General features: G+C 36.1%; 1 protein-coding gene across 1 annotated transcript in view; it reads left to right on the top strand.

The window, feature by feature from the left end:
• The window catches only part of LOC107748594 (cell adhesion molecule 1-like), a 181,143-nt gene that overhangs the window by 127,631 nt on the left and 40,839 nt on the right, over nt 1-12,673 (top strand). Inside the window, exons 3-4 of the mRNA XM_016563453.1 lie at nt 8,207-8,359; nt 10,360-10,497. Of these exons, the coding sequence (XP_016418939.1) occupies nt 8,207-8,359; nt 10,360-10,497 (291 nt within the window). The remainder of the gene's footprint in view (nt 1-8,206; nt 8,360-10,359; nt 10,498-12,673) is intronic.

Here is a 12,673-nt window from a genome sequence, read left to right as displayed (position 1 = left end):
ACAATTTTCACTCATAAATTGTGAGTAAATTTAATAAATTATTACAATGACATGGCAAGTAATACATTGAATTAAACATGAACTCTTGAAGTAGAAAGACTTAATAGTATTTTCTTGTAAAACATTATCTAATAATATTTGTTTTATCGAAAAATCATTTTTACAGTGTTTTTGACTTTCCAGACCAGAGTGAGCGGTACAGAGTGAAAAACTTTTATTTTGATTTCGCTAGGAACTATTTTAGTGGACTTGTCTATTTTACAAACTAAATTTCATCTGAAACATTTTTTATATGAACTTTTTTGTAAATTAAAGCATTTAGTAAACTGTTTTAGGGGGCTTATATGGTGCTTAAAAATCTAAAAAAAAAATTGATTATGAAAAATATTTTTCAACTATTATACAAGTATTTCAAATATTTAGAATTTTTAAAAATGTATATCTTTCTTACACTAATGCATCATTTCGCTTCAGAAGGCCTTTATTAACACCCCGGAGTCGTGTGGAGTAGTTTTATGATGGATGGATGCAGTTTTTTAGGCTTCAAAAACAGGGGCACCATTCACTGCCATTATACAGCTAGGAAGAGCCAGGACATTTTTAAATATAACTGTGATTGTGTTAGTCTGAAAGAGGAAGGTCAGATACGCCTAGGATTAAATTTAAAGGAGTAAATCATGAGCTAATTTTCATTTTTGGGTGAACTATCCCTTTAAGTTAGCTGGCTGTGTAGTCTGTTAGTTCACCTCACCTCCCAAGTCTTACAGTCTTTACAGGAAACAGAAATGATTAGTTAATCTCCCAAGTCTTTGGGTTCGAGTCGTTTGTTCAACACGTCACAGCCCCATATGCATGACTATGCAGTCTGTACCAGAAAGAGAAATGATTAGTTCACCTCCCGACTCTTCCTGTGCATCCGAAATCATGTACTGTCGGTACTACATTTTAATTTTAATTTTCTTTGCGACCGTTAAAAAAGTACGTTCTATATAATATGAATTTGGGTAGTATGAATGAAATTCAGACATACTATGTCCGCCATGTTGTTACGGTCACATGACCTACCAGTGTCAGTTGCGTCGCTTCACTGCCATTCATAAATCCTCTCCCGTGGCCTCATGGGATAATAAAGAGTCCATCGAATGCACACTTCAGAATCCGAGAGGAAGAAATAGGTCATCGGGGTACTTTTCACCTACTGTTTTTTTTTTTTTTTTTCGAATACTATGAATTCGGACATACTACTCACCTCACATACGGTTTTTCACTTACTATATAGTAGGGAAGCATGCGATTTCGGACACAGGGTTCGGGTCCGAGTCATTCGTTGTTTTGTCACGTGACCGCTTCAGTATATACATCAGTATCTTGTAATGTTGTGCTATATTTATGAATTATCAAAGTGATTTTCCCCTTCATACGGATAATGTTTACAGCATTAACCAACTCTTTATTACCACATTCAATTTTATGGAAAAGAACCATCACAGAAATTCACAAATTTATAAATTGTAAGAAATAAAAAGCTATAAAGCTCAAATAAAATTTGAGACCAGAAACATTATGTAACTGTAAGAGTAAAGAAACAAACTACGCACTTGTTTGTAAGGAAGGTTGGGAATTTCTGTATCCATTGCTGCTCTCACGTCACGTGACAAAAGAACGAAGGATTTGGACGCGAAGACTCGGGAGATGAACTAATCATTTCTGTTTCCTGTACAGTCTTTTGGATGTTGCTCATGCAACAAAGAAGTACAGCTCCTTATGCAGCTGTGTGAGTTGTCTACATTTATTTTTGAGTGATTGCAATGTATTCTAAATATAAAATTGTTCTGTCGATCAGCGTCATTTCTGGACAGATCCTTCCCCAATTTATTATGTGTTTAAAAGAGCACGAGCACCGCTGACGCACCCAGACACGCCCAGATGCGACGCTTTAAATATGCATGTACAATGAATGACATCACGTCGGGAGCTGACAAGCAAAATAGCTACAAAATTAAAAGCAAAGAAGTTTGTATTCAAAGTCAAAAAGCAAACACTAGAACATTTTTTTATGTTTCAAAAAAAAAAAAAATAGGGGCCTCATATGTCTGTATCTTCTAAATTCTGCTGATGATTGCATTACTGCTCTATCATAACACTTAATTTAAGTTTCAACTAACTAGAAATTAAATTATTTTCTGCTTAGTAGTGAACGTCTCTTTCACTTCCACTTGATTTGTGCATATAGTGTATATTTAAGGTAACAATGCAATACATAATATCATTATTAATAATAATAATAATAATAATAATAATTTATTATTGATAATAATATGACAATATCTGTTGTCAATATTGATTAAATGGGAGGGGGAAATCCTGCCCATACCCAGCTAGGAAAGAAATGATCAAAACACTGATGTTCATTTACTGAAGTGGTGTTCAGGTACTGTGAATAAATTACTGATCAAATTACTACAAAATAATAATAATAATAATATGTCGGCTGTAATAACATCCTCAACAAAGAAAAAAGAGATTACCTTAGATAAAGTTTGATTAATATGTATATATATAGAGAGAGTACCCGTCAAAAGTTTGGACACATTACTATTTTTAAAGGGGTCATATGATGCTGCTAAAAAGAACATTATTTTGTGTATTTGGTGTAATGAAATGTGTTTATGCGGTTTAAGGTTAAAAAAACACATTATTTTCCACATACTGTACATAATTGTTTCTAGGAGCGGCGTGCGGGCTTGCGGCAACCACATGTGGCGACCCCGGGCTGGACTCCGCTTCACGTGTTAGAACGAGCCGTTTTAGGTAGGCGTGGTTGACTCTTAACTTTTATAAAGAATATCTCTTTGGATTTGAGACTTTAGTCTTTGCAACTTTACAGATCTTCTTTATGCACCAAGAGCTTGTAACACTCCAAAGAGAAAGGAAAAATTGAAATCGCATCATATGACCCCTTTAATGTTTTTGAAAGAAGTCTCTTTTGCTCATCAAGCCTGCATTTATTTGATCAAAAATACAGAAAAAAAACCGTAATATTCAGCAAAGATGTATTAAATTGATTTTAAAAAGTGATAGTATAGAAATACTTATATTGTTATAAAATATTTCTATTTTTTTTAAAACAACTTCTTAATCATCATGAAATCCTGAAAAAAAAGTATCGCAGGTTATAAAATAAATATTAAGCAGTACAACTGTTTCTGACATTGATGATTTCTGAAGGACCATGTGACACTGAAGACTGGAGTAATGAATGATGAAAATTCAGCTTTGCATTACAGAAATAGATTATATTTTAAAGTATAGTAAAATAAAAAAACATTATTTTAAAATGTAATAATATTTCACAATATTTTCACAAAAGTATGTTTCTGTATTTTTGATCAAATAAATGCAGCCTTGATGAGCATAAGAGACTTCTTTCAAAAACATTAAAAATAGTAATGTGTCCAAACTTTAGTATAAAAGTACTGTATAAAAGAAAATATACTAAAATATACTAAAATAAAATGAAATGTTGTATAAATAAAAAGGTATTTAAAGGCAGAGCAAGTGCTTTCTGGTAGCCAATGTTGATATTTGAAATCACCAAAACAACCACGCCCCTACCCCAAAAGGGTCTTTCCCCTATTTTGATAGCTCCGCCCCACATATACGTATGCAACCCAGGCAACGATTAGTTCTGTGAAACCAAGCAAAACCAATGTTACACCATGTCTACGGACGTGAGCGGCGCGGCGCAACAAATCCCCGACAGAAAACTGCTGCCGGGTTCTATTTATGACGTGCTGACACAAATTTCAAATGGTTTTCAACAGTCGTTTGATCGCGTCCAGTGTAGGCAGACTTTAGCTGTTGTAGACACAGTGTTACTCACCCATTGAGAAGAAACAAAGCAACCTCGACGTCCGATCGCAGGCCTCCGCTCCTTAAGTTCTCTCCAGCGCTGGAAAGCTGATCCGACATTTACACGGGTCCTACTTCTTGCCTTATCGTTCCGCAGACGTTTTCCTCTTTTGTTTTTTATCAGCCATCTCTATCTTTCTGTCGCTCGGCTCGGCTAATGTCCGTCCCATGCACTGAAAGCTCTCTCCTCCACATCACGAGTAGACACGCCCCTTATTGCTGATTGGCTACAAGTTTGTTTTGCGATTCGGCCCGAATCAGTTTTCTAAAGTGTTTTTGAAAAATCACATACCCTGCCTTTAAAATGCGCATTTAATTTTATTCTCCTCTAAACCACTAGATGGCACAAAAGCCTAACGCAGCTTAGACGCCCGCTTTTCAGTGGGCTACATAATGGAAATTTGCATGATACTGATATAATTATTTTTCTTTAAGTTGAACATCACTGGCAGCAACACAAAATTTATATTTCGGTCATTTTATCTAATATTTCATATTTTAAAAAATATTATAGATTTATGCAGCAAATGAAAAACAATAAATGTATTGAATATATTTTGAAACAAAGGTCTTGTTAATCTTTTTCATTTTCGTTCAGGTTAAGTAAATAAATACAAGAGTAATATTTAAAAATATGGTATTTGTGGGTAACCCCCTAATTTTGAAGCTTAAAATAAATGTATTAGGTTGAAATAATGTGAGTATTAAATGAAAATTAATTTTTATTTATGATGAAAAAAAATAGTAAACTTTGCTAAAGTGATTGCTTTGAGCAAGTATTAACTTGTATGATATGCAAAACATATTACTTTAGCTAAATTGTATCACTTCTGGGTAATACAATTTTTTAAAACCAACCACTTTAATGATTTATTTGCCCACAAAATGTGCTGCTCCATCATTGTTTAATAAAAAACACATATATGTTTTCTGTAGTCGTGTAATGAAAAGCACATTTTTCTTAAGGTGTGCCTTTAGCTCCGTTGTACCCTATATCTATTTGTCATGTGCTGCATCAATAGATCACATCTTGCAGATCTATCAAAATACATTTAAAATCATTTGTAGGCCTATGTCTTGGCTGTGGTTGTTTAATGTCCAGGCCATTATTCATGTATTTATGAAGCCTAAATCTATAGTACATTATATGCCTGGAGTTGTGAGACTGTGTATTATAAATACGCTATACTAATAAATGTATTAACTTTTGAGGATTAATTTTGACCTTGAAATCTGCAGCTTTATCAGTCGTGTTCATGTTGTTATTATGAGTGTCAATGTATGTTGAGAACACTAGACAATATCTGAATCAAAGAAAATAATTTGAAACAGCTTTTTAAATGTTTCTTCACTATAAATATCACAGGTCTTTTAATGATCAATACAGGGGCTCCAAAAGTATAGAAACGTAAACATGAATGCCATTACATTAGATATGCCATATCAAACCATGGCATCTGACAAAAAGGTTAGAGCTTTTCTCTGAACTAACTTCTGTTTTTGCAATGAGTTTTAATCAGCTGCGCTCATGGTGTATATGTTCCTATTTATTGAAGTCAGTTTCTCTCCTCGCCAAATAACCACAGGTTACATGTCCTCTAGAAAGTGATGCATTGTCTTCATTTTGAACAGTATATCCACTGTTTTATCATTTCTGTGAAATGTTTTACTGGATTTGTTTTATGAAAAGTGTGCCTCTCACAGTTTGATATTTTGAAATGCAGCAGCATTTTGCAGTATTTGTGGCCATATTACATAAAAAAAGGTACAAAAGCTGCCACTGCATGGGGCGGTACCCATTCAAAAGTTACACTTTTGTACATTATTTAAACTTAAAAGGTGGTGCCTTAGGCAACTTTTTGAGCAATGTTGCAGGGCAACTTTGGTTAACGTTGCCGTCAACGGGCAACCAGGTGAAACACAGGGCTCACGACTGATCTAAAATATCCAGATAGAAATTTGTTACACATTCTCAATGGGAAAGTGCCCAAGTAACATTGCTCAAAAAGTTGCCCTGTGCATCATCAGCCTTAAAGGTACATCTTAGTACCTAAATGCAGATATCAGTACCACCCCAGTGACAGCTTTTGTACTGAGATTGTTAACATTGTATGTCCTCAAAAATGCAATACTCGCTCTGTCCAGTAGGTGGAAACTAAATACTGTGCAAACGTTTCTGCACTTTAACCTGATACCTGCATGTATCAGTTCTCAGAAATGACCACTACTTGATACACAAGACACTTATATCATACCTAATCAGATAATATCAGATAATGCCATAATCTATCCCTGCGTATTTTATCTTTAGTGCATTTTTTAGGTTGACTATAATAAACATAGTGAGTGTCTATACCTATTTAATGCTGTTAAAATATACTTGTTTCAAATCAAATCCTAAATGAGTTTAATTCGTTATTAATAATCGTTTGTTCCTGGCAACACTTCTGGTTGTTTATTAATGATAATCGACGATATACATCTCTATATGTTTGCACGAGAACACCAACAGCAGCCTGTGATAAAAGGGAAGGGCCCCTGGCAGGGAACGTCGCCAAATGTATAGAAAGCATCATATAGCGTATGTATGCATGTATATAAATATAGACACAGACGGGGATCTTAATGTGCGGCTTTTCTTAATGGGTTTCGATCATCAACACAAATGTATCACCAGGCCCAAACGCAAGTCTTAAGCGCAAAGGTCATTTAGTGCGGGACCCTTCGTCTATTTATTAGCGTCGAGTCATTTGTAGATGTTTCCTATAGAGTGGGGGAAGGCAGCCCCATTGATTCAGAGGTTTGGAATTTGCATCTGATTGCTGTTTGTCAACCAATGGTTTGACTCGCCGACCGCGGCACCGCCTCAGATTAGACGCACATATGATGTTCCTGCCAAATTAACCTCTATATCGAAATCAAATGAGGAAGAGAGACAGAGCACGAGCCATACTGTTTCTATAGGCGCTCGTGTGTTCGTGACTGTGATCAAATATTGACTGAGAGAGCGTCGCGAGCGGCTTGTTTTTACGGGGAAATCAGGAATGTTCCTTGAGTTCTCACACTCACCGTACAACTCTCACTCCCTCGCCAGCTCCACTCACTTACTCGCGCATGCGCACACCGAGTGATCCTCACGAGCGCTGCTGCAGAGTGACGTCAGAGCGTCAGTATAGGTCACAAGCCCCGCCCCCTCCATCTAATCTAACGGCACGCGAGACTCACCAAACAATTACATTACACTTCCAATATTTGTTTCCAAAGATGGGTTTTGACTTTGCATGTAGTTTTTGTCACGCTGATGTAAGTTCAAGTGGTTTTAGTTAGGTATTTGTTTTATTGCATAACAAGAGCAGTAACACAACATACATATATAGAGAATCACAGTGTGTTCAACTATTATCAGTTACATTCATAATAGCATCAAAGGAACAAACAGGAAAAAAGAAAGAAGGGAAAAAACTACAGGGGAGAAATTTCCATTAGAAAAGCATTAAAAAATCACTTAATAAACCACTTTCTCAATAAAACAAGTACAATATCATGTGTGGTGTATTTCTTAATAAACTACTTTCTCAATAAAACGATACCAATAACAATTGTATTTGGTTACAATACAAAGGTATTGTATAAAAAGTAAAGGCATACTTGCAATAGGACAATTCCTTAAAGGCAGAGTAAGGGATTTCTGGTAGCCAATGTTTATATTTGAAATCACCAAAACAAACACGCCCCTACCCCAAAAGGGTCTTTCCCCTATTTTGATAGCTCCGCCCCACATATACGTATGCAACCCAGGCAACGATTAGTTATGTCAAACCAAGCAAAACCAATGTTACACCATGTCTACGGACGTGAGCGGCGCGGCGCAACAAATCCTGACAGAAAACTGCTGCCGGGTTCTATTTATGACCTGCTAACACACATTTCAAATTGTTTTCAACGGTCATTCGTCCAGTGTAGGCAGACTTTAGCTTTTTGTTAGTTTGTTTTGCGATTCGGCCCGAATCAGTTTTCTAAAGCGTTTTTGAAAAATCACATACCCTGCCTTTAATCATATTTTTTTATTGGTGGTGGAGGCCTCCCACATGAATTTTGCCTAGGGCCTCCAGATGTCCAGAGTGAACTTTGGTACAGAGTGAAAAAGCTTAACAAACTGGCAAACAAACTGGCCAAATATCATCTGAAACATTTCTCTATGTGAACTTCTTGTTTATTGAGCTATAGTTTTATCACACTCACGACTGATTTGTCTACTCCACGTCTGTACGCCTCACTCTTTATGTTTTCTCAGCCTTGAAGGACAGTCGGTTTCAGCTGGTTAACTTCTCAGACAACGAGCTGCTGGTGTCGTTGTCCAACGTGTCACTCTCGGACGAGGGACGGTACGTGTGCCAGCTCTACACGGATCCCCCGCAAGAAGCCTATGCAGACATCACTGTGCTAGGTATGACGTCTACCTTCAGAATGCTAAAATCCTGATTATCGATTTACCTCATTGATTCCTTCACTCAATTGAACTTGTCTAATTGAATCTCACCATGACACAATATCAACCAATTACTCTCATGCCGTTTCCAATAACACAAGCCAAACAAAAAGGAACAGATGTTGAGCTATTGATATTGGTAGATCGCTTTTGGCAGGCGTATTGACTGAATTCCTCTTAGATGTTGAAAAGGCTACATCGAGCAATTCGGGAGTTAGCTTTGTGTGCCTCTTGCATTGAATGACACTAACATTAGAGGTTTATTATGCAGCATATTTGGAAATCCTGGAGAGCTGGATGGAATTGAGTGCTCTCTAAAGTAGCATGAGTAGCAATGCATTGCTTTATGAGGATATGCGTTCCTTCACAGCATGAACCCTTAACCACTGGACATGAAAGCATGAAGTAAGATATTAGAAAAAGAGCCCTCAAATGGCAGCTCTCGTTGCGACAGATGCTTTAGTGCCATCAGCAAAGAACCACATGAGTTAATGTGCTATGAAAAAGTGAAACATGAGTAAAACGGCTTGTCCAAATACACAGTGAGACCATCAAAACATAGAAATGCAACTGTATGTACCTCTGAATGTTTCAGAGATTTCTAAAACAGTTTGGAGTGTTGCTAATCTAGCCCTGCTGTTCATCAGCCTAATTGAGCTGAGGAAGCCTGTCTAAAACCCAAAATACCCAAACACCTTCTAAAACCAACTCAGACCAGCTTGACCTAGATTAAGATGGTATTCAGCTGGCTAGTTGTTTTTATCCTGACCAGTTAAAATGTGCCCCAAAACCCACTAAAACAGCCAAAAGACCAGCTTGACCAATGGTCATTATGCTGCTGAAGAAAACCTGCTTAAACCAGCTGTAGATAGTTCTTTGCTGGTTTATGATAGTCTTCAGCAGGTTTAGCATGGTGACTAGCTATTTTTTCATCCTAACCAACTGGAATGTGCCCAAACCCCCCTACAATGTAGATACACATGCCAAAAATTTGCAGTAATTAACAATTAATGTTAGAAGTATCTGATGCTCAACAAGAATGCATTTCTTTGTTTAAAAACAGTTAAAAAAAATTTGTGAAATATTACATTTTAAAATAACAGTAGTGCTGCTTATACATATTTTTATGGAACCTGTGAATCTTTTTTTTTTTTTTAGATTCTTTGAATAGAAAATTCAAAAGAACAACATTTATTCAAAATAGAATTCTTTTGGAACATTATGAATGAATAAAAGCGTTAATTTCTTAACCCACGTTTTTGAATATGTATCACGGTTTTCACAAAATATTAAGAAGAAAAAATGTTTCTTAAGCTGCAAAGCAGCATATTAGAATGATTTCTGAAGGATTTCTCAAGGACATTGAAGACTGGAGTAATGATGCAGAAAATTCAGCTTTGGTATCTCAGGAATAAATTACTTTTTTTTTTTTTTTTACTGCATTTATGACCACATAAATGCCTTGGTGAGAATATGAGACGACTTTAAAAAAATTTATATATTTATATATTTGTGTAGCACTTTTTTATAACACATATTGTTCCAAAGAACCCCATTGCGGAATCCACAGGCGACAATGACAACCCCTTAACATGGTTAGGTGGTTTGAGGTAGAAACCTTGCGAGGAACCAAGGAAGTCTTGCTGGTTTAGCTTGTTAAAATGCCTGGTGGGGACACCAGCACACCAGCAATCAATGCTGGAAACCAGCATCCAAACCAATACATAGACTATAGGGTATTTTCAGATAGAATGATGAGGGGAAAAAAAACACAAGATTGTCTCAAAAACAACCTTTTACACTGTGTGTGCTTTATTACTGAATTGAAGTTCTCGATAGTCATCAGCAGATCTTTGTAAAACAGTCTGTCCTTTAGCGAGCACACAGATAAAAAAACATTGATCCAATGCTGAAGAGCTGTCGCACCATCTCTAATCCTGCCGTTGATCTTCTGCCAGTTCCACCAGGCAACCCAATCTTAGAGTCCCGCGAGGAAATCGTGAGTGAGGGGAATGAGACCGAGATAACCTGCACCGCCATGGGCAGCAAACCTGCTTCCACCATCAAATGGATGAAAGGAGACCAACCACTGCAAGGTCTGACTCCGATCCAAGGAAGATTGTTCAGATAAGTCTGCTGTGATTACTGATGTCTCTGATCTGCACACAACACACCACGGTCTAGATTCCGACTTTGTAATGACTTTTAATTAAGCCTTCAAAAGGTGTATCCAGTGAATTGACAAGAAGATCACAACACGCAGGTCTCTGAAAGAGGATTTTTGGTTTTTCAGTCAAGCTTAAATAAGTAGCTTTGAATGAACTCCAACTGTTTACCTCCCACTCAGCAAATGCTGCCCACATATTAGTTCTCGCTGGTTAAGGCAGTGCGGAGCTGGCATAAACGAGTGAATGTGCAGGCTGGTTAATGTGCTTATAAACAGCTTTTCTCCATTAGACAGCAGGGTGGGACTGTTGAATAACATTCAGATAGACTACCTAGGGAAACAGAGGCAAACATGGCAAACGATATGGCACATTTTAACAGAATCTAAGTTTAATGTGTCAACTGTTTATGGATTACAAACATCACAGCTTCATTAACTGCAGTGAAAACAGTCAAACAGTGGCCTAAGGCAAGAGATTTCGTCTGCTAAATGGATCAAATAATAGCTAGCACGCAGTAAGGATCACGGAAAGCACACATTAAGGTAATAACGACTGGTTTGTAATTAAAAAGTGTTACTCTGAACCACACAAACTTTGTTGTCATTACATATTGCTTACAACACCATCGATTGTAAAGCTTTGGAGGATATTATTATTAAGTGTAAAGCAAAATTGACTCACCTAACAATAGAATTATTTTATTTACCAAGTTTCATATACTTTATGTGAATGTTTTGCCATACATTTTATAATTAATTTTTAAATAACAGCTTATCGTTCCACTTTGGTCTACTAATTTAAAAAATCTCTTTATATTTTAGTTTAGTTTATATTATATTAGTTTATATTTTTTATGTTTATTTTGCTTTATTTTGATTTTAGTTTTAGTAATTTTAGTACTTCAGCATTTTTATTTCAGTTAGCTAGCAAAGCAACATTTCTAAATTGATTTTCTTTTTTTTTGTTTTTCTTCTAATATTTACTTTTTTCAGTTGTATTTCAGTTACTGAATATGTTTTTTAATAGTTTTAGTTAAAATAAATAAATAAATAAGTTACACGAACATTATAATTGTCACAAGTGCCTACTGTGTTGGAGCAAGGAACGAGGAGAACGCAGAAGAATTACAATTAGCAGTAGGCTATTTAATAGTGATGTTACGTTCAACACGGAAGCTCCGAAGCTTGTATCAAAAAAACAACACATTTCACATTGAAGCACTGTATTGGAGCTTGATTCGTTTTGAGAAAAGCACGTGATCTATGACATCCGATGCTTCATTCGCCTGAAAACCACGTGACTGCCTCAGTATCTGTAATGTACAGTATGTGGAAAATAATGTGTTTTTTTTACTTTAAACCGCATAAACACATTTCATTACACCAAATACACAATGTTCTTTTTAGCAGTATCATATGACCCCTTTAATGTGTTTGAATTGTTTCTTTTATTTTATTTTTTTAATCGAAATGTATATATTGAGCTCAAAATTAACCTTGGCCATGAAATAACAGTCTAAGGACTGAGGCAGACTTAAATTAAACAGATCATAGATTTAATTAATGAATTTGTTTTATTTATTTTACTTATTTTAGTGCCAGTACACCGACACAAATGAATGACTTTGACAATAAACATTATTTATATAAAATACGATAAAACAAAGAATCAGTTGTAGAACCAGATGTGAAACCAGCGGATGTAATGGAACATAGCACTTTGGAAGTTGTTAGTCATTTTTATGACCACTAGATGGCCGCAGAATAAACCGCTTTGAGTAATAAACCTTTTTCCGATACAATTGTGTTGAAAGCTTCGCTGGTTCAGAACGCTTTACTTCGCCATCACTAGTATTTAATAATCCACAGGAACACACACGTAGCACAGGGGATTGACGTTTAACACTGGACGCTAGACACAGGAAAACACTGGGCTTAAGTAACTGGAACTAAACAAGGATAATCAGGGGAACACAAGTGAATCAAATGAACACAATCAGACATGGGAGAAACTGGGTCACGGGGAGCACATGGGGAGCAAAACAAACACACTGACAGTCAATGGGCATGACAATAATGATCATAATTCTAATTAATAATTTAGT

Source organism: Sinocyclocheilus rhinocerous, unplaced genomic scaffold (assembly GCF_001515625.1).
Source record: "Sinocyclocheilus rhinocerous isolate Xijiao unplaced genomic scaffold, SAMN03320098_v1.1 scaffold620, whole genome shotgun sequence".
NCBI lineage: Eukaryota > Metazoa > Chordata > Actinopteri > Cypriniformes > Cyprinidae > Sinocyclocheilus > Sinocyclocheilus rhinocerous.
The sequence above is the reverse complement of the archived record's forward strand: the minus strand, read 5'-3'. Positions and strand labels throughout refer to the sequence as shown.